General features: G+C 35.6%; 1 protein-coding gene across 1 annotated transcript; it reads right to left on the bottom strand.

The window, feature by feature from the left end:
• Positions 1-5,454: 5,454 nt before the first annotated feature.
• LOC132555736 (sphingomyelin synthase-related protein 1-like) lies at positions 5,455-20,409 on the bottom strand. Its single transcript, XM_060220099.1, has 5 exons — positions 20,359-20,409; positions 15,616-16,287; positions 14,893-15,010; positions 13,613-13,763; positions 5,455-9,612 (listed from the first exon to the last, which is right to left on the bottom strand). The coding sequence occupies exons 2-5, from the start codon at positions 16,272-16,274 to the stop codon at positions 9,269-9,271; spliced, it is 1,272 nt and encodes a 423-aa protein (XP_060076082.1). The 5' UTR covers positions 16,275-16,287; positions 20,359-20,409; the 3' UTR covers positions 5,455-9,268.
• Positions 20,410-20,559: the final 150 nt, after the last annotated feature.

Genomic DNA, 20,559 nt, shown 5'->3' with positions numbered 1-20,559 from the left:
GCTACTACCTAAAATGCTTGACATTCAAAGTTTTGATCTTTTATCTTTTACCGTCGTTGTTTCCTTGTGTTACTAATAATTTTACTCCAGTTATATACGCTCATTAGATCAAATTGAAAGGAATGAATAACGATGTATTAAAGAAATCTAATACTTTTAACATGATGCTTTGTCATGTAAGTCTAAACATGTCAAATTTATCGATTAAAACTAAAAGCATGAAAATAAAACCTATGTAGTGTTAAAGCTATGCACAAAATTTGTATCTAATTGATATAATGCTGTTAAAATCATAGACATACCTTGAATATAATTACCATAATGCAGTTTACTTTTGTTTTATTTCAGAAACCCTACTGAAGAATTCGGCTCATATTTAAATGATGTGATAAAACTGTGTCAAACTGCTTTTCTGAGACATTTTCTTTTTCATTATGTAATAAATCTATTTCTTAAGAACAGCTTTAATAAAATTGCCCTATAAAAGAGCTCGTCTACGTCATTAAATGGCATGGACAGGGTGGATATTGCCTATGGTCAGTATGTATATATTGTCAACAGCTTACATCAATCCTATGGTTTAGATGAAATACGTCTAACACAGCAAGGAACCGTGAACTGTTTCTGTCTTTGATTGTAAAGTTAACCATCTGACTATCTACGGGATTATAGACAAGTTGATACTTCACCGTCGTTATAACAATAACGACACAAACAGTTGTCTAGCAACGGCGTAAAGTGCCTACATTGCTAGTGAAAACATGAATTTAGTTTTGAATAAAGCTTTAAAGAAAATATTGATTCATCAATTGTTTTGTTTGCTCATGTTTCTGTGATATTTTGTCAAGTGCATGGCGATACGACAAAAAGAAACTAACACACAGACAGCTTTTCCTCAACAATCGTTTCAAGTAAATAACCACCAGTTACTCAAAATCTGACAACTGTCGACACGTAAAAGAGTTAAGATCTGGAATGATCTTCCATTCCATGATACCTTTGGAACTCAATGTTGATATCTTGTTAGAGCTGGTTGAATGATTGGTGAGGCTGGTTAGACCTTCTTACAATTGATAATTCAGGATTTACTGTATTTTGTTATGTTAATGAAACCTAACACAGAAACGTGCAATCTAAATCTTTGTGTTATGGACCTTTACCACCAACATATCTAAGTCCTTATAATTTAATCACAAATCGCAATGATTATAGTGCATTTTTTGGTCATTTCTTACATCGCTGCATAGTCGAATCGTGACGTCAATGTTTATATTTATGAGGTATTAACATAAAGGATTGTCCAAATCAAAATTAATTGATGTTTCATGCCAGAATATATAATTCGCAAAAAAAATACAAATATCACATTTTTAATCACACCAAGATTCTCTTGCAATATTTTTCTTAAATATAATGTACAAAGCTGTGAAATTAATACCGAAACTATAGAGAATGCACGATCACTAATTGACGTTGTATTGCTCGACGTGCGACCATTTACAGGACATAATTGACTTACACAAGACCACAACCATCCTCTGTAGCTTATTCCTACCTACCTGACGTGTGACACAATGGTACAGAACATTAAAAGGCAGAAGACTGGGAGCGGCAATTTATTGCATGCTTGTAAACGCTCGGCACGTCTCTCAACGAATAGACATTTGAAAAAGAAAGATATAGGTTTGTACAAATACATTAATAAGAAGCAAAATTGTACAAAAGTGAAAAGCACTTTATAATAAATCAGAGTTAGCCAAGCAATAAATTAAACTGCACCATACGGCTGTTTCGTTCTTATAGGACTCGTCAGTGATGCTTAAGGCCTAAATTTTGAAGCCTAAGAGACGAATGAGGTAAATGCAAAGTCAACAATCCCATATTTAAATAAATATCGTAATTTTGATAGATCAGATAATTTTAGAACAACGTCAAGTACGTTTGTACAACGCGACTATCAATAGTACATGTGCTGTGTATGTAACGTTGATTCCAATGTGATCCCTACAACCATGCTTATATGAATACGTGACATTAATTCAGAGTGAAATGTGTGGTAACTTTCAGGTGATAAATCGTTTATGTATGACATTATTAACCTTTATTAATTAGAAGTGACATTACATTAGTGTATGCATACACTCTGACATTTAGAATCACGGTTAATCATGGTCCTGATGGTTGTAAACAGAAAACGTGCCATCAGTGATCAATCATAATCTAGGTCAGACATTTACAGAATACCAATAGACCCTAATTATATTGTTAAATGTATCGTGTTTGTCTTTTGAATTTTTTGTTCCTTTTGTGGTACAATTGAGAATATCATATTGTAGCTATGGAACAGTCAGCGATCTACAAAATTACATTTATTTTGCAAGATTATATTTTCCGAAAGGGTACTTAGTTTATAACGAACCTAATAATGATAAAATACAAATTCATGTTCCAAGGTTGACCACAAGACCACACGACAAATTACCAAACAGAGTAAAACGCCCATGTTCGATTAAATAAGAATGTTTTTATTAAAACTGTAAATTTGCACGAGGAAATGAGGAGATCAGTCGATCACATTGGATTTTTCTCAGCCGCCTCTTAGGCTTCAAATTTTAAGACCTGGACATAACTGACGAGTCTTACAAGGACAAAACAGCTGTATAATGCAGTTTAATTCCTTGTTTATTGTATCTCACTCTAAATCAGTAGCGGATGGTATTTCTCTTGTGTACAATCTTTCTAAACCAAAAGAGAGATTGTTCTGGTGACGATATTTTGAACCGTAAGATTTCAGAAAGTTATCTCAAGGAGCATAAACATCAGAATATGTGTAGCAGGTCCATTTTCACATGTCATTCTTCATATTTTGATAACAGACACTATTTATTATTTATTATTTTCGCGGCAATCTTTTACCGAATATCTTTCTCAAACAAAATATCATCATTACAGAGTATTGCAAATTATTTTGTTTCCGTAGGTAAGTCCAAAAACATGGCAAAATGTTCTAAAATACTAATATTTGTATTTGATGTATCGAAAATTGGAAAACAAAAATCATTTTTGTCAATTGTCAAATGAGAAAATATGTCAGATGGCAATGAACCATGAAGTGAACCAGATTTCAAGTCAATTAGACATTTGTCAGAAGGATTATGGCTAAATGCATAAATTAAATCTGGAAAATACACTTTAGGCTTTAAAAACGTCCAAAAACTTGTCAAATATGTGATAAATACTAAGCATTTGTGTAATAGTATCCTCTGTCAGAAATCAGCATTCTAAATTCCTTATCAACTACATGACAAAACTGAACACTGAAAACATTAAATAGTCCAAAGAACATTAAAAATTGGGTTTGGGTTAAATAAGGAAAACAACTGTATTATATGTTAAATGGTTCCAATGCGTGAACAAAATTCCAAGCCTGTTCGATGCTATGCAAATTGTAATTTTCAAAATGCTAAGACGGACAAAATTGTGTTTATGGGGTTTTTTTATAAAGGGGGAATAACTCTCTGAAAAGGGAGGTAGGGCTGCAAAGTCACTTCAGGGGGCACACCTCCATATTGTTATGGCCGTTCCCACAATATCTCAAAGATCTGTTGTAAGCTGAGCAAGTGCACAGTCGGACATAGTTTGTCTTCAGACAGACAAGCTTAGTCCAGTACATACACACACAAAATGGTTATAAAACGAGGGGGCTGTGTTTAAAACAAACAGCCAGTGTTTGTCCAAGATCAGGAGACAAGCTTCGACATAACAGAAAGTGGTCAACAGTCAGAATTTAAAATTTGTAATTAAAAGCGATAATCCACACAAAATTTATACTACAGAGAACTGCTTTAGCAACAAGATAACGTTGAAATAATTAAAGACATTAAGGGAATCATGCCCTCAAGACAGATCCACCAGCTTAATGTCTTCATAACGTCATAGAACGTTTCGCTGTTAAGCTGATAACTGTGTATAACAAAGCATTTAAAAAACACGAGAGGGCCAATCTATTACCTTGGAATTAATTTTATATTGAATTATGTCCTACTTCTGTTAAACATCAGAGGATTACAGCCTTGACATAGAATAACAAAAGCATAAATATTTACTATTCACCGTATTATGAAGCATGTGGTGAAAAGCAAAAAACACTCTTATTTTTGTTTTACTTCCCAGAAAAGTATATACTTAATGGATAACATTCTTTATTTTTGGGACGATATTTTTATTTTTGAAAATAATCTTTTAATAAATGTGATTGAATGATACTGCTTGATAAAAACAAATTTTGTGAAAATGCTAAAATTTCGTATTCACAACTACACTAGGCCGTGATTATCAATACTTTCCTGTATCTTCAGAAATCATATATAACGATTACGTTGTGTTTGGCAGTGGTATTAAATGTCCCTAAAACACTACTTGTTATTTAAAATGAATTAGATTCGCTTACCTTTTCACTCTAGTGAACATATGAAAGGAGGAGTGCCAGTTTGGGCCTTCTGGTGGCCATGACGAATACTTTTTATTTTTTGTCTATTAAAAACTTGAAGTCAGGCGGTAATGACATGACATTAATCTAAGGTCAGCTCAAGGCTGTTCAGTTGTTATAGGGGGGACGATTGGGGGATCAAATTCATAATTATTGCAATAGTTATCAAACTAAAACATTTCTTTTTAGTTTTTTTCTCTTAAATGTCATTTGATGATATATTTCAAAACCTTCATTAGAAAAAATGACCAAAAAATATGCCATTGTCGAAAAGTAGGTCACGGTAATTAAGTGCCCTAATTACTAATAAAGTCACATTTGGCAATTTTTGACCCGTGTGACCTTGAATATATATTAAGGTCATTTCTTTCAAAAACTTCGTTAGGCTGCCTCTAGGCCTATAAGCTTATGAGAAGTAGTCGTTTAAGGGTTTTAACAAATCTTTACCTGGTGGCCTTGGATATAAATCTAGGTCATTTCTTCTCGCAAGCTTTTTTGAGCTTTATCCTAGAACACTCAAGCCAAATATCATGCCTAAAGGCCCTTCAGTTCATGACATGTTGTTTAAAGGATTTGAAAAAATTCTAACCCTGTTACCTTGAACATAGGTCAAGGCCATTTTTCCCTAAACTTTGTCGTGCTCCATGTTAGGCCTTTTAGTTCATGAGATGGAGTAATTAAAAGGTTTTAACAAATCTGACCCCTGTGACCTTGAATAAAAGTCGAGGTCATTTCTTTTCACAACTTTGTCGGGCTTCATCCTAGGAACATACTAGCCAAATATCAAAAGATTTGTTCCAGTGGTCACTGAGAAGAAGTTGTTTAAACGAAAAAGTTGAGACTGGACGATGGATGGACAACGGACACTGTACCACATCACAAACTCACTTGGCCTTTTAGGACAGGAGTGCCAATAAATCAATAATGAATCTCACATTTCTTAAGACAATTTTTTTATTCGCCACTTAAGTATAATAAATAATAAATATGTATATTGAAATCTTTAATGACTGAGTGTAGACAGAAAATAACAATTTGATCACAAAGCCATGTTAAATAATTTATCACTGTCAAAAACAGAACATGTTGACAAACAAAACATGCATTTCCCTCCAAGAATTGCATAAGGGATTTCTATATATCACAAATAGATATAAATAATCTGTAACCTAAATACATTCACAAAACAAACTGTTCCTTTGTATCATAATGAAACCATGTAATATTGTTCTTCTTTCATATTGTTTACATGTTACTAACATGTCGCTTCACATAAATGCATATTTCTTGAAATTCTCTTAACGATCACAAACATTTAATTTTGTGTTGTTAACAATTTCACACACCTCAAAAGTCATAAAATGTAATATAACACAAATCTAACAGACCATACATCATCACTTTTGTTGTTGTAATGCCCCTATTCATTTTTATAGATATATCGCTTGTGATATTCTGTAGATATTCTTTCACTAAAACAGATAGTGGGGTATCATTTGAATGGTGTTAAAATGATGTCATCAAATGAAATACATTTGCAGGAGTCTTTCTCCATTTAAAATGCAATTATCATAGATAACAGATAAATTTAAAATACTGGCTTCCATAAACTGTGATACATACTGAGTAATAATGGATTTGAGCAGAGTGGTTGATGTAATAACACATGATTGATCTTAGTGTAGTTCACGAGTGAGCAGTCTTAGTCGTTTAATACACTTACAGCTTACTATTGTCATTTCATTACATCCAATACACTTTTCATTTAGCTAGGGAGAGTTAAATAACAAAATGATCCATACACATTTGATCATAAATGACATTCTAATGGATAAATTGTTAGACACGCACTCTTGATTACACAAAGGCATCTATTGGTCAAGCTGTACATAAAAGTTTACAAAATAAATATTGGATATCAGCAATTTGAAAACATGATTTCTATTCTAATCACCGTACCATAATTTGAAACAATGAAAATATCCAAAGTTGACATAATTTAATACCATACTACGACTACAATCCCAGGTCTACAAAATTTACTTTTGTACTTGTATCACCGCCAATAAAATATGATTGTGATTTCATTTAAACAAACAAACATTCATACTTTTTTAACTAGTATTTGTTATCTCCCCTTACTATTACATTTAATATTAGAGATGTATATGGAGTAATGACTTTGTGTATCTTATTTATATAAGATTTCCAAAGAACCAAGATTTACTTCATATTTACACCATAGTATTACAACCTGAAGTTCTATACTTGACTAGATATTGGTCAGCATAAACTAAGGTAAGAAGGTCAAAGGTTGACTTTTTGACATTGGTCTGGAGTTGATGAACTTCAGATCGATATAAAAAAGTTGATAGAACATTAGAATAATTTGGATTAAGCTACCACTTGACAACACTGTAAAATACCCGAGGGCAGGACCAATTCTTTGTGAGTCCTTCCTTACTTTGCTTGTATTGTCTTCATACTATTAATACCTATATATACATTTTATTTAAGCAATAAGTTGTTCCAATAAGGCAAGAAACAATGAAAAAACACTAACACAATATGTCCTACAACAATGATGACAACATCACACGATTGTCATGGTATCATCTCTAACAAATAACACAGGATTCTCACTTAATTATAACCAAGGAATTCTAGTCATAAGGGTGCACAAGATGATTTTGAAATGTGAAATAAATGATTTTTTGTGACATAAAACTTACATTTATCACCTTGTCCATAACAATAGTTGAAATAAAAAAATGCCAAGAAGGATGTAATGACCCAAGGGAGCTAATCAGCTTTCTCTTCTAAATGAGTATTTCTGTATAAACAACAACAGCTTTGAAGTATAACAACCTTTACCATCTAAATTCCAATAAAAATTGTTAGATTTTTTTTCAACATGAAGTAATCAATCTCTAAAACAAAAACATATATAGATTAAAGTCTAAATAAACAGATGTTTCTAGTCATCCTGCTGAACAAAGTTCTGTGTAGTGTCTTATATAATAGTATCCTATACAACCTGCACAGTCAGTGACTGTGAAGCTTACCAAAGGCAGCCATACCACAATACTCATATATTTCCTAATCAATCTTCATGTAAAGAATCACAGTATCATCTGTTCATGAATAATTAATTATTTTTGTCAAAATTTTAAGCACAGTCACCACTACACCACATACAGGAGCTTGGCACGGTAAACAGTCCCAGTCACCACTACACCACATACAGGAGCTTGGCACGGTAAACAGTCCCGGTCACCACTATACCACATACAGGAGCTTGGCACGGTAAACAGTCCCAGTCACCACTACACCACATACAGGAGCTTGGCACGGTAAACAGTCCCGGTCACCACTATACCACATACAGGAGCTTGGCACGGTAAACAGTCCCGGTCACCACTATACCACATACAGGAGCTTGGCACGGTAAACAGTCCCAGTCACCACTACACCACATACAGGAGCTTGGCACGGTAAACAGTCCCGGTCACCACTATACCACATACAGGAGCTTGGCACGGTAAACAGTCCCAGTCACCACTATACCACATACAGGGGCTTGGCACGGTAAACAGTCCCAAATCTAGAGGCTAATATTGGTCATCACTATACCACATACAGGAGCTTGGCACAGTAAACAGTCCCAGTCACCACTATACCACATACAGGGGCTTGGCACGGTAAACAGTCCCAGTCACCACTATACCACATACAGGAGCTTGGCACAGTAAATAGTCCCAGTCATCACTATACCACATACAGGAGCTTGGCACGGTAAACAGTCCCGGTCACCACTATACCACATACAGGAGCTTGGCACGGTAAACAGTCCCAGTCATCACTATACCACATACAGGAGCTTGGCACGGTAAACAGTCCCAGTCACCACTATACCACATACAGGAGCTTGGCACGGTAAACAGTCCCAGTCACCACTATACCACATACAGGAGCTTGGCACGGTAAACAGTCCCGGTCACCACTATACCACATACAGGGGCTTGGCACGGTAAACAGTCCCAAATCTAGAGGCTAATATTGGTCAGCACTATACCACATACAGGAACTTGGCACAGTAAACAGTCCTGGTCACCACTATACCACATACAGGGGCTTGGCACGGTAAACAGTCCCGGTCACCACTATACCACATACAGGAGCTTGGCACGGTAAATAGTCCTGGTCACTACTATACCACATACAGGAGCTTGGCACGGTAAACAGTCCTGGTCACCACTATACCACATACAGGAGCTTGGCACGGTACACAATCCCATGCTTCCTGTCAGGATATCCCATACAGCTGCAGGTAATGTTATAAGCATTTTGTTTTAAGCCAGGATACACAATTACAATGTTAAGAAATGTTATTTACAACATACACTGTAATGAAAGTATCCATTATGTTCCATACATCAAATTGATCACATTATGCATAAATTTTGCAAATCACTTTTTTTTTTAAATATTGCCATTCCTGAACTAGTGGTGACGGGTGTCATGTTTATTTAACTCAAGTTATTAATTTTAACATTCTTGTTCAATATATATATATATATATATTTGATATATATCAATACAATATATCCTGAGCACTTTTTTTCTCAATTAACCAATCAATTAATAAAAGTTACACAAACAAGACACCCATCTCTATTAGCAACCTGTTTCTCCTGTAACATGTCCTAAAAGTGATACATGTTTATAATTTGAGTGATACAGTGACTAGTAACAGGCACAATTCAACAGACAAACATGTCATTGTTTTTTAACTGAAGGCTTTCTGAAAAATAGCAAAATTGTTTCCAAGCTTGGGAACGGCCATTCAAATTCATTAGGCACAATACCATCACACTTGGATTCAAAGAATGAAAAAAGTGGAAACCATATCCGCCTGCGCTTTTTGTCACGCAGCATAAGTGAACGGTTGTTGGCAAGGACATGGTAGTAGAGAAAAAGTCTGGAGGAGATGTAGAAGGCGATGAAAACATCAATGGAGTAGTGTTCATGGGCAGCCAGGATGAAGAAAATGCCAAACATATTGGCCACCCATGTAAGCATGTGTAGATAATACGAGTTGTACTTTCCCTGTCGTGGAGTATCTGTAAAAAGAAATGAGTGAGGTTATTGTTTTGTCTTACAGACTAACTAATAATATCACATTATTCCTGTGAATGTGTGCTTCATTATCTGTTAGATGGTGGTATTATCAGAGTGACTTTTTATATCATGATCCACGCACCGATACATTACACTTCTGTCTTCTCTCACTCTCCTTCCCTATTGTCTATAATAATTTAAAGAAAGCCAATCTCCTACTCTGATTTGGTGTCTACCTGTATTAGGCTGTAACCTACCAATGTGTTTTTAAGTACAAGTAAAAAAGATTTTTCTTTACCTTCGCCAAAATACAGCTGAAATTACGAGACAGAGACTATATATTCCCTATGTGCCCTCTGACAGAGAGATTTTGAACCTCCCTATATTAAAGTTAGGACCAGATTCGTCCTGTTGAGTATCACCTCAGGACATTCAGTACAATGTTCAATGACCCTAATCTTAATGCTTAATAGCTGTATGTATTTCTGAATCTGTCTCTAAATATGTCAAAAAGAAATGTTAAAATGAAGTATATACACAATACTGCATAAAGTTCACATTTCAAACAATGAGGAGAGGGAGAGCATGGAAAAGAAGTCCACCTTGTGGGCAGTTTGGGATGTTTTAGTATTGTACAAGTCACCTGAAGCTTCTGTTGTAAACTGTTCATAGTAAGTGTGACCATATGATCCAAGGCATTCCCAGGATGTCCCTCGACATCAAGTGTGATAATCCAACAATCGAACAGGGTAAGAAAGATGCTGAGTAAAACGCTTTCTTTAAATAGGGTTAAATTCAAAGTACAGGTCACAGTGACTTCAGTATAAAACAGGACAGTAGTTGCTAAAGACATGATTTGGTTTGAACAGCATTAAAAGTCAAAAGGCAGATCATAGTGACTTTGTTCATGCAAACAGCACTCCTCTTAATCAGGATGTTCTTTTAAAGCATATTTATTGTCCTATATGATGAAGAAGTAGATATACAGCAGTATGCTTAAAACAACATTATTTGTTGAAATTTGCTTGAAGATGCAGATATAGTTTACAGTGACCTTGGTAAGTCATTTCTGCCAAAGATGAAACAGGGTAAATGATATAACTAGAACAAGGATTTTCCATGAACAGAGTCAAAGGTCAAAATATGGGTCATATGTTTACATTTTTAACCGACATTCTCTTAACTTCCTAGGATGTACCGCTGACCAAGTTTGATGTTCTTACATGAAATAGTATACTGGCCCCTCAGAAATGTATACTACTAGAATATAGTAACCAATTGTAAACCTCATCATCACTTAGGAAGGACTAAGGACCAAAGAGATAGCACATCGCTAAAGTTTGAACTTTTCACCTCTGATAATTTGTGAGACATAGTGATAAATCTTTCCCCCCACCCAGAACCTACAGGAAAAAAACTTGATAGGATCACACTACATGGTGTGACAATGAGGGCTAATAAAAACCTCATTGGATCACACTACATGGTGTGACAATGAGGGCTAATAAAAACCTCATTGGATCAGACTACATGGTGTGACAATGAGGGCTAATAAAAACCTGATTGGATCACACTACATGGTGTGACAATGAGGGCTAATAAAAACCTGATTGGATCACACTACATGGTGTGACAATGAGGGCTAATAAAAACCTGATTGGATCAGACTACATGGTGTGACAATGAGGGCTAATAAAAACCTGATTGGATCAGACTACATGGTGTGACAATGAGGGCTAATAAAAACCTCATTGGATCAGACTACATGGTGTGACAATGAGGGCTAATAAAAACCTGATTGGATCACACTACATGGTGTGACAATGAGGGCTAATAAAAACCTCATTGGATCAGACTACATGGTGTGACAATGAGGGCTAATAAAAACCTCATTGGATCAGACTACATGGTGTGACAATGAGGGCTAATAAAAACCTCATTGGATCAGACTACATGGTGTGACAATGAGGGCTAATAAAAACCTCATTGGATCAGACTACATGGTGTGACAATGAGGGCTAATAAAAACCTCATTGGATCAGACTACATGGTGTGACAATGAGGGCTAATAAAAACCTCATTGGATCAGACTACATGGTGTGACAATGAGGGCTAATAAAAACCTCATTGGATCAGACTACATGGTGTGACAATGAGGGCTAATAAAAACCTCATTGGATCAGACTACATGGTGTGACAATGAGGGCATTGTGATCAGACAATGAGGGCATGGTGTGGTGTGACAATGAGGGCTAATAAAAACCTCATTGGATCAGACTACATGGTGTGACAATGAGGGCTAATAAAAACCTCATTGGATCAGACTACATGGTGTGACAATGAGGGCTAATAAAAACCTCATTGGATCAGACTACATGGTGTGACAATGAGGGCTAATAAAAACCTCATTGGATCAGACTACATGGTGTGACAATGAGGGCTAATAAAAACCTCATTGGATCAGACTACATGGTGTGACAATGAGGGCTAGGATCAGCTAATAAAAACCTCATTGGATTGGTGTGACAATGAGGGCAGATTGGATCACACTACATGGTGTGACAATGAGGGCTAATAAAAACCTGAAAAACCTGATTGGATCAGACTACATGGTGTGACAATGAGGGCTAATAAAAACCTCATTGGATCAGACTACATGGTGTGACAATGAGGGCTAATAAAAACCTCATTGGATCAGACTACATGGTGTGACAATGAGGGCTAATAAAAACCTCATTGGATCAGACTACATGGTGTGACAATGAGGGCTAATAAAAACCTCATTGGATCAGACTACATGGTGTGACAATGAGGGCTAATAAAAACCTCATTGGATCAGACTACATGGTGTGACAAAGAGGGCTAATAAAAACCTCATTGGATCAGACTACATGGTGTGACAATGAGGGCAATAAAAACCTCATTGGATCACAATGGTGTGACAATGGTGTGACAATGAGGGCTAATAAAAACCTGGATTGGATCAGACTACATGGTGTGACAATGAGGGCTAATAAAAACCTCATTGGATCAGACTACATGGTGTGACAATGAGGGCTAATAAAAACCTCATTGGATCAGACTACATGGTGTGACAATGAGGGCTAATAAAAACCTCATTGGATCAGACTACATGGTGTGACAATGAGGGCTAATAAAAACCTCATTGGATCAGACTACATGGTGTGACAATGAGGGCTAATAAAAACCTCATTGGATCAGACTACATGGTGTGACAATGAGGGCTAATAAAAACCTGATTGGATCAGACTACATGGTGTGACAATGAGGGCTAATAAAAACCTCATTGGATCAGACTACATGGTGTGACAATGAGGGCTAATAAAAACCTCATTGGATCAGACTACATGGTGTGACAATGAGGGCTAATAAAAACCTCATTGGATCAGACTACATCAGACTACATGGTGTGACAATGAGGGCTAATAAAAACCTCATTGGATCAGACTACATGGTGTGACAATGAGGGCTAATAAAAACCTCATTGGATCAGACTACATGGTGTGACAATGAGGGCTAATAAAAACCTCATTGGATCAGACTACATGGTGTGACAATGAGGGCTAATAAAAACCTCATTGGATCAGACTACATGGTGTGACAATGAGGGCTAATAAAAACCTCATTGGATCACACTACATGGTGTGACAATGAGGGCTAATAAAAACCTGATTGGATCAGACTACATGGTGTGACAATGAGGGCTAATAAAAACCTCATTGGATCAGACTACATGGTGTGACAATGAGGGCTAATAAAAACCTCATTGGATCAGACTACATGGTGTGACAATGAGGGCTAATAAAAACCTCATTGGATCAGACTACATGGTGTGACAATGAGGGCTAATAAAAACCTGATTGGATCAGACTATATGGTGTGACAATGAGGGCTAATAAAAACCTGAATGTTGCTACTCAAGGAAAAGGCTTCTTTGATATTAACCAATCAAGTGTTTTCCATATATGGTATGGTACTTACATTCAGTGATAAAGAAATTGAGGAGAGTAATACAAACAGTGTGTCCACTGAACATGTAATCTCCACATGTTCTCACCCCTGACAAAGACATGCCCATCCCCATCCAGATCTCCATGGTACGCTGTGCCTTAGCCCAAATGTCGCCATACATCTGTAAAGACATACATACTTTAAACAACTAATTTCTTAATTATCTGAATCATCATATTGGTAATCCTAACATATTTAGCTATTGTGAAGTTTTAACTGGAGTCCAGACTTACAAAAGGCGTGTGAGGTTTGTTATCTCCCCTTCAACATGTTCCCCATTATTTGTTCTTTTTCATGGTTTTTTTTTTTTCATTTTACATTGACGTAGCTGTGAACAACTTAAACACTTGTCATGTGAATCACATCTGCATATCTTGAACAACAAAGTTAACTGCATGCAAAATTCATTTGTTTTTTTTACCATTATTTACTTTCATAAATGCTTTACAAAAAAAGTAAATTCAAAGTTCGTTATCATAGTTCATTTGTGTGGCTAGGTGTTCAAAACGTTACCTTATCTTCCCTTCATAATGAAGATGCCACGTAGCCAGAACACTGACATTTGTCAGTGAGACAATAGCCAGACATAGAAGGAGTGAAAGAGACAAAAAACATGTCAATAGGCCTAGGTGTAGACAGAGTTATCTTACCTTTCCCTCACAATGAAGATAGGGGCTAGGTGTGGACAGAGATATCTTACCTTTCCCTCACAATAAAGATGGGGGCTAGGTATAGACAGAGTTATCTTACCTTTCCCTCACAATGAAAATGGGGACTAGGTGTGGACAGAGTTATCTTACCTTTCCCTCACAATGAAGATGGGGGCTAGGTGTAGACAGAGTTATCTTACCTTTCCCTCACAATGAAGATAGGGGCTAGGTGTGGACAGAGATATCTTACCTTTCCCTCACAATAAAGATGGGGGCTAGGTATAGACAGAGTTATCTTACCTTTCCCTCACAATGAAAATGGGGACTAGGTGTGGACAGAGTTATCTTACCTTTCTCTCACAATGAAGATGGGGGCTAGGTGTAGACAGAGTTATCTTACCTTTCCATCACAATGAAGATAGGGGCTAGGTGTGGACAGAGTTATCTTACCTTTCCATCACAATGAAGATAGGGGCTAGGTGTGGACAGAGTTATCTTACCTTTCCCTCACAATGAAGATAGGGGCTAGGTGTAGACAGAGTTATCTTACCTTTCCCTCACAATGAAGATAGGGGCTAGGTGTGGACAGAGATATCTTACCTTTCCTTCACAATGAAGATGGGGACTAGGCACAGACAAAGAAGTTATCAGCATGGTGATACAGCGAAGGAGATAAACTGTGCCGATGATAGAGAAAGCCCTCCTCAGTAAAATAAATCTAAAACAAACAGAACACATCAAATTATATACAAAACAAGAAATATGACATGCCCTCTGCCAGTCAAAGTCTGAGAGGAGAAGCGGACATCAAAGTAATATCAAGCACAGCAGGCTTCTCATTTCATACAATGTTTAAGGGGAAACAACTCGTATAGGATAAATGATGGAAGATAAGATTAGATCTTAAAGAGTTGTAATTAGTGGGAATCGGGAAAATTTTAAAAAGAAACTCTTTTTTTTTTTTTTATAAAGCAAATCATTTTTCATTTAGATGAAAACAGCCATTTCAAATTTCATCATAATGAACAACCCTCGAGGTGACCATGAACATTCTCTTCAGTAGTGATTAGATGCAGGCAGTTATTAGCATCATCATTATAGTAACATAGTCACCCCATCACTTCAGACCATTAAATTGTAGAGGGGATATTAATTCAAAGTATTGTCCAATATGAGAATACACTTGTGTCTTATGTTCTAACTTTATATCTACAACATGCGGTCATGTGCGACAATCCTTAGGATTTCTCCTTTTCCACTTGCAGATCACTGTGGCTTCACCAAAAATATGTCGCAACACATTATTACCAAACAAAGACTTACCTGTGCTTATGGAACACCAGCACAATACTCCATATTGTACCTAGGCAGACAGCAATGACCTCACAGGCTTCAAATGCCCATGGTGTATAGGGAATATTATCTAGGAATATGTCAGGAAGGGGTGGGTACTTATCAGTGTCAGGAACTCTATCATGTACCACAACCATTACAAAAGAAGTCACCAAGAATACTGAAAATGCATAGAGGAATCCCAGCAGTGTTTTCCATATTTCTGAGTCTAGATGTTTAGAGGGTCGAGGACTTCTATCCGAGTGGTAACGTTGTCTAGGTAAGTATTCATTATCATCTCCAGACCCAGAGTCTTCACTATCAGAGTGACTGATTTTCGTTCTTCTCTTCGACTTTAATGAAGAATTAAAACCTTTATTTTTCCTGTATTGTATATTTTCCTGGCTGTTAATGGGGAAAGCAGAATTGCATTCTGATTGTAAATCATAAATACATAACATTAATCGCTTGATATCTCCTAAAATTGCTAACTGGAGAGGAGGCTGACGCAGATCTGTCTCACTAAGTGTTAGTAACACCTTTCCATCAATCTTGTGTTTTATTCTGAACAAAGTCTTGTATTGGCTGAAGTTATTCTTTTCCAACCAATCGGCAACCTGGTCACAAGTCCATGTATCAGCGTCGGCCATGATGACTGTACTTCTGAAAATGGATAAAAACTTTCTTTCAATGATTATTAAACAAGAGGCCTAAGAGTCATAACAGTCACCAGAGTACTACAAAAGAGGTTTTTTTGTTGCTGTAACATATCAAAAAAATATTACTATGTGAAATGAGATCTGAGTGGAATTTTGACATCTACCCTTGTCAGAAATTTACTTGGTTTTAAACTGTTGGATTTTTTCTCTTCTTTCTTCTTGTCCCTTCTTGCTCTTTATTGTTATATGCAATTTGAGAATTCCTCTGAAGATAACGGGAAATAATCTTAAAAGTAAAATCAAAGATGGTTGACTGTCAGCAACTTTGTTTTTCAATGATCCACAGAAAATCTACTTTTTTAATGGTCCACGCAAAATCTACTCTTTCAATGGTCCACAGAAAATCTACTTTTTCAATGGTCCATTGAAAACCAACTTAGCAAATCTATGGAACATCCATATAGTCCTTCTCAAGAAATAGTAATAACAAACTTTTCTTTTTAAAGATGGCCACCTGTCAGCCTTTCATTTCATTAGAAATTACCTGGAGCTATGATAAATACCTGTTATTCTTACCCCATAATTATAGGCAATTAGGAAGCACATCATCTAGACAAATCTAGGTTAAAACAGTCTCACTTCATAAAAAGCTCTGGTGAAAACAAAGACCTTCATAAGGTATGTTACCAAGATTTTGTCTGTTTATGTTTACCCTGTTATTAAAGAAATTAAACAAAATGATTTTGTTGAGAACGTAGTTGTATAAAAAATATATAAATTGTTTATAAGAAGATGCCATAGGTCATTTAGGTAAGCAGGATTAAATTTGTAAATCTGTAATTAAAAATATTTTTTCATCAATTGAGATATCAAGTTTATCTTTTTACCTCAAAAAATAAGTTTGGTCTTCAATTAAATCAGATTTTTTCAAATGGAACTCATAATTGGTGTGAAATGAAGATTTCACATTGCTGGATATGGAGTTTGCATCACCCTCATAGCAAGAAAATATGTCTCAGGTTATCCCTAACAGTATTTCATTTCCATCAAAGTGATACAAAGTTTCCCTGGGAGTAAAAACTGGATCACACTAAATCAAAATTTTTTAACATTACTTGCATTATTAGTCTTAAGAATCCTAGTGTAGAAATGACGACAAAACATTTTTAATCAATGTGATGCATCAGAGTAGTGTTAACCTAAGGTTAAATAAAGGTCGGCCATTCCTGCTAGGACTGTTTTTGCAGTAAGGCCATATTTGTCTGTACATGTCCACTTCTTTACTATTGTGGTTGTTACTCAATAAATGTGGATCAAGTGATCTGTATTTTGGGGTGTCAGATGTTCCCCCGCCCCGAAAACCGTTTCGACCCAAACTATTTTGACCAAAATTTGTTTCAGAACACCCCAACCAATTTATAATGGTTAAGGAACATTAAGGTAGCACTGACATGTATGTATTTTTTAATTCTGAATTAATTAAGTTTAAGTTAAGTGATGTTATTGTATGTAAAGTTTACTTGCCATATAATACTGTTGTTTTCATAACATCTTTTCAGGCCCATGATCTATTTTTCTATACACATATGGTTTGTTGTAAGCAAAATAAACAAACAGGTCATGTTTTTTCTTGGGTCAGTTACCCTTAAATGCATCTTCTTTTGAGGTCAGCATGTTTTTTTGTTTGAATCAAAGATTTGTTGTAGCAATCCAAGAAGAAAGTGAAGCCATAAGTCAACATGATGTAGGTATAGGGCCATTTACTAGAAAATATATCTTTTGTGAATATTATATACCTATTGTTCCGATGTGATGTTTGTTCCAGCTACAGGAAAAGCAATGGATCAAGATGTTTCTACGAAATGTCATTAATTGTATCATTCAAAACATAATTATATTTTGTATTGAAGTTCTAGACATGACATGTCCAGGCTTATGTCCGACAGTCAGGTATTGATGGCTATCCTGGTTTCATAGATCCAAACTTAAGCGGGTGGTTGACAAGAACGTGGTACTAACAGTAGGGTTAGGAATGCAGGACCATAGGAATTACTGACATTGATGGACAAGTTTTACAAATTTCCGACAATTATCTGAGAGCCACAGAAACCTGGATCTCCAAGTGGATTTAAAATGTTTCAAAACTGTTTGGCCTCATTGAAAGTTCATATTTAAGCACTGTACATAATTTATACTTCTGTTACAAGAAGTGTTTAAATCCAAATAAATACTGGTTTGTATCAGGATGATTTCATTGCCATGTTTGATTTAGCTTTTTCATAAATATCGATGATAAATATGATAGATATTGATGATAAATATGATAGATATCGATGGTAGATATGATTAATATTGATGATAAATATCGATGATAAATATTGATATATCTATATATCAGGAAGGAGCCAAGCTTCCTCTACAGAGGTAGATGGTAGATTAGGGAACCTTGACCTACCTCCAACGACGTTCATTAAACAAATTTCAGGGGGAAATTGGCACTAGTATGAAACTGACGTCATCCCCGTCATTGACTTTTGTTGCATGCTATTGCAAAGATCAATGGCCATGTTGTGTAGATGTAACATAACCCAAACATATTAGCGAGCGCAGTGAGCGCTTTATGGTATTATGTGTGATAATTCCACTCCAACAAGCTGCCCATACGATCAACTTTAAACGGAAGTGTGGCTGGAACTTCATTACCCACAATACACTTGCCGCAGCACGCAATGAAAACTGCCGACCCGTTGAATGGATTAAAATGATTTTGACAGACAAAATATCTTTTTAAGCTTCCGTGTGGAAGTGAAATCATACTTAAAGTCTTAAATAATTCAAATGAATTTAACAAACATATACGTTAATGGTTTGAAAAACATATAACAAATATCTCGTTGAAAAATTACAAGATGAGAGCATGTTTGTTCTCCGATGTACCTGATTTCCAGGTTGACCTTCGGGAACTTTCGTCACTTTCCATTAGACATCGTATCGTACGCGGAAGCAGTCGAAAGGTCCCGATTTGGCGAACAACCTGTCCCGTCTCTCAACTATATTAATTTTGCAAGATGTGGATGTTCTTTCGATAACTGTTTGAAATTGATCATAATCAAGTATTTGGGGTTCCAGAAAAATACAGTTTATGTAAGATATTGTGACTTTAATAAGAATTTCATTTAAACATTTATATTTATATTGATTTTCTGAATTACAATGTATAACAAAATAGCCTCAACAGTGATTATAACTTTACCCTCCTTTTGCTTAAAAAAAACTGAAGGTTCTAAAGCATATTATAATTTGTTAGTTAACAGAACGAAAACTCTCAATAGCAAAGAGAAAAGAAATCGGTGGGAGAGAACTTTCTGATTTTAATAATGAAAACTTGTTAAACATATAAGCACCGCCTTTACAAATCCGACTTATTCTATAATATATTGTCTTTCACCATATTTTGACTACAAAATCCTTTCTTTTTTAAAGCAAAGTATCTTTTGCTATCGAAAAGTTCTCAATTTAGATGCTTTTTATTGGTACATTTGTATGTGACGACGTTTTGTTAAAATCTTGCGAAACATACAACAAATTAAAAAAAAAACACGCTTCTGAAATAAAACTTTTCAGATTGTCTCAAATGATGAAACCCTGGCAAATTATTCAATTTATTATCATTTAAAAAGAACAAGTGTTCATCATTAAAACAATTGTTATGTTTTTATCGGAGAGTAAACTTGAAAGTCGATATAGCTTTTTGGGGTGAAATTGGATGTGGCGATATGGTTGCAAATTTTGGGCTAAATAGTTTTCAAAATAGGCATACTGAATAAAATTTAGAGCGAAATGGGTTGGAGATGTCTGTAATTCGTATTTACAAAGCTCACTAAAACCAATTTTCAATCGAAGATAACAGGTTCGTGTCAAACGATCAGCATTAAAATATTTCTTTTATTACGTGATTTCTACCGAAACGATGAATCCCGTTCAGAACAAAAGGGTGATCTTCATAAACACTGGTTTGTGTAATACAATAACTTCACCTTTATGAGACTAAGAACAATGTAAGTTTCATTATTACCATAAATACCAGCCTGTAATTTTAACCGTTGTACTTCGGACCAGATCTCTCCTTCCTCACGCATGTTTACAGTGGAAGCGGAAACCGTCAAGGTAAATGCATGACGGGAAAAAAAAACCTACCTGGAAATATCATAAATACGTTTTGTGATTTTTATTTCTATGCTATTCGGTGGTGAAACTTTAATCACATTAAAATTTA

This window comes from Ylistrum balloti, unplaced genomic scaffold (assembly GCF_031769215.1).
Source record: "Ylistrum balloti isolate Yb309-2 unplaced genomic scaffold, AGI_CSIRO_Ybal_v1 Utg370512, whole genome shotgun sequence".
NCBI lineage: Eukaryota > Metazoa > Mollusca > Bivalvia > Pectinida > Pectinidae > Ylistrum > Ylistrum balloti.
This window is presented reverse-complemented; position numbering and strand designations above follow the sequence as displayed.

Bases quoted from the DNA above. Each gene is read 5' to 3' on its own strand.
- LOC132555736 (XM_060220099.1), bottom strand. From the start codon at position 16,274: ATGGCCGACGCTGATACATGGACTTGTGACCAGGTTGCCGATTGGTTG. The intron at 13,764-14,892 runs GTAAGATATCTC...ATGTCTTTACAG, and splicing joins ATCTTCATTGTGAAGGAAAG to ATGTATGGCGACATTTGGGC. The intron at 9,613-13,612 runs GTAAGTACCATA...TTCTTTTTACAG, and splicing joins CAATTTCTTTATCACTGAAT to ATACTCCACGACAGGGAAAG.